The 3,007-nt window shown below is 38.0% G+C and overlaps 1 protein-coding gene across 3 annotated transcripts in view; it reads left to right on the forward strand.

Annotated features, from left to right (window-relative positions):
- The first annotated feature begins 822 nt into the window (after positions 1–822).
- preb (prolactin regulatory element binding) overlaps positions 823–3,007 on the forward strand; it is a 10,568-nt gene continuing 8,383 nt past the window's right edge. For all 3 annotated transcript variants that reach the window (XM_014026334.1, XM_014026335.1, XM_014026336.1), the window contains exons 1-2: positions 823–988; positions 2,076–2,243. In XM_014026334.1, coding sequence (XP_013881788.1) covers positions 2,109–2,243 — 135 coding nt within the window. In that variant the 5' untranslated portion in view covers positions 823–988; positions 2,076–2,108. The remainder of the gene's footprint in view (positions 989–2,075; positions 2,244–3,007) is intronic.

A 3,007-nucleotide genomic window follows, 5' to 3' on the forward strand; every position in this document is an offset into this window, starting at 1 on the left:
CTTACTTTTAAACACTGAACTCACTCTGAAACACTCTGACCTTACTTTTAAACACTGAACTCACTCTGAAACACTCTGACCTTACTTTTAAACACTGAACTCACTCTGAAACACTCTGACCTTACTTTTAAACACTGAACTCACTCTGAAACACTCTGACCTTACTTTTAAACACTGAACTCACTCTGAAACACTCTGACCTTACTTTTAAACACTGAACTCACTCTGAAACACTCTGACCTTACTTTTAAACACTGAACTCACTCTGAAACACTCTGACCTTACTTTTAAACACTGAACTCACTCTGAAACACTCTGACCTTACTTTTAAACACTGAACTCACTCTGAAACACTCTGACCTTACTTTTAAACACTGAACTCACTCTGAAACACTCTGACCTTACTTTTAAACACTGAGCACACTCTGAGCTAAAACAGACTCAGCTGACACTTTATTGCACCTGTTCAGGTGTTTACACACAACCAGCTCATCAACCATGCCATGGTGAAGATGACCTGCTGAAGTTCATTTGAGCCTGTGTCATATGTGAAAGAAGATGTCATTCATTCATTCATTCATTCATTCATTCATTCATTCATTCATTCATTCATTCATTCATTCATTCATTCATGACATCTTGACTAAAATGGAACAGGTATAACTCTGAACTAAAACACTTAACAAACCTGAAACCTGGACTACATTATTTAATGTTAAAATAATATTCTGTGTGAATGGTACAACGCAGTAAGTAGAATTCTGTTTGWCGAAGCTTGTTTTGGGTTAGAATTGTCCCAGCTCGCTCTCCGTAGACAGTTTGTATTGATGATGACGTGTAGCAGGAAGTTGAGCTGTAGCTAGCTTTAGCAGAGCTCTTCCTTAACGCTGCTGTTTGTTTATTTTTACAGTCCAGTATGAAGTCTACAGATTTATTAATCMTCCGTCTGGTAAAATACAACATAAAATAAAACAGACCAACTGCACAGGTAAATAAAATCAACAACATTGTGATGATGAGCGCTAACAGGTATTAGCTGTAAATATGTCGACGTTTCCTCTTTCTGAACTGTCATCTGTCATCATTAGTCCAGTGTGCTTTTAATTTATTAAAGGTATTTAACGATGGGGACAGGAATTAATCCAGACTGTCAATGTTGTAGTATCTCTACATAAATAAATTAAARGTCTGAGAGTCACAGATCTCCTGACAGGCAGCACAGAGAAGTTAATCGTTAAACTCATTTTGCTGAAAAATATGACTGGATTATTTTTATAAGTCTTCGGATTCTGTTGTTATCAAGCGTGTTGAGGCCTCTCAGACAAAGAAAATTTAAGTTTCTTGTTTTTTTTCCTTGTTACGAGATGTATAAATTAATTAGAAACAAGTAGAAAAAACTCCTTCACAATAAAAGCCTTAGAGACACACACTGAGTATTAACTTGTCAATAATGTTAGTGCTACAGGCTGCTGTATTCATTTTTACTAAAGAATAATAATGAAAGATATGCTCATAGATGTGATTTTTTTTTCTTGCAAAACCTGACTTAGTCTGTTAAAAAGTAAAACCCATCTCTGCAGTCTAAAGCTTGATTATATTTGCCGTTTTAGTTCATTTAAAATGATCTAATTATTGTTATAAAGTCTGAGAATGTCCCATTTCATTTTCAGATTAACAGATTATGAGATTACAAAGCCTGGGATGTTTATTTATCACCTACTGACACTAGGTGATGATGTCATGTCTCTGTATAAACAATATCTCATGATCCACCGAGCAGGTTTTAATAAAACTCAAAGTTTTCAATTGATCTACAATTTAACATATTGAGTCAACTAATCAACCTCAGAAAATAAAATACAGAAATGGTTACAACTCAGTCACTTTCACTGATGCTGAGCGAAAATTTGGTGTCAGTAGCTGAGAGTCATCCACAACAAATAATCTGAGAGCCAACAGATCACACAAGATTGTGCAGAACATAATTTTTAAACTTCTTTCAACATAAGACGATCCTAATTAAAAGATGGTTAGCAGCGTAGGCTTCAGAAACCCTAACAGTTTGTTTCTTACAGGTGTGGTTAATTACAGCTGTTTGATGAAGAGCGATGGGGAAGAGGAGGGTGCCAGATCTGTACCGAGCCCCCTTTCCACTGTACTCCGTTAAAGTGGACCCTGCTACGGGGCTGGTGATCACAGCCGGAGGAGGGGGTGCTTCGAAGACGGGCATAAAGAATGCAGTGGTAAGCGCTGATGCTCTGAAGTCTCTGCAGCACTTTGTAGGGTTCCAGATCACATGTCACAACCTGAACACACGGGGACAGGTTTGGTGAACATTTTAAAACTTTTCTATTTAGTTTAAAATCTGCATCCATGTGAAAACAGCTTTTTATAGTATTTTTCATAATGGGGTTCCTCAATGACAAAAATCTTGTTAGCACTGGATTTACCCTCGCTGGAGGTCTTATGTGGGCGTGGGTGTTACAAGGCAAAGCTCTCTGTTGACTGGTCAACCTATAATCAGGATCTCTGGGTCGTGACAGGGACAATGGGCCTCATGCAAGAACCGTTCGTACGCACAGATTTGTTCTTAAGTTGTGCGTACGAGTGATTTAGGAGAAATTGTGGCATTAACCAATGTTTTCGTATTCTAAGATTTTCTTCAGATACGAACAAAATTCACGAGTGGTCCAGACCTGTCATTTATTTTACGTACAGTCAGTCTGCTGTTATCCAGACGGGTTTTCTTCACTGATAACTTTATATTTCGTTAGTTTGAAGATATTTTGAGTTGAAAATAAATTACACTCCATAATTATGTTGACAATAGGCTATTCTGCTTGAATTGGAGATGTAATTTTAAATATAATAATTTAGACTAACAATATAAATTGTCCGTCCATCCGGCTTACCCACTATCGGGTGCGGAGTCATCAGGAGAGAGACCCCGCTCTCCCCAGCGACACTTTCCAGCTCGTCCTGGGGGGCTCCGAGACGTTCCCAGGCC

The sequence above is a fragment of the Austrofundulus limnaeus genome, unplaced genomic scaffold (assembly GCF_001266775.1).
Source record: "Austrofundulus limnaeus strain Quisiro unplaced genomic scaffold, Austrofundulus_limnaeus-1.0 Scaffold543, whole genome shotgun sequence".
Taxonomy (NCBI): domain Eukaryota; kingdom Metazoa; phylum Chordata; class Actinopteri; order Cyprinodontiformes; family Rivulidae; genus Austrofundulus; species Austrofundulus limnaeus.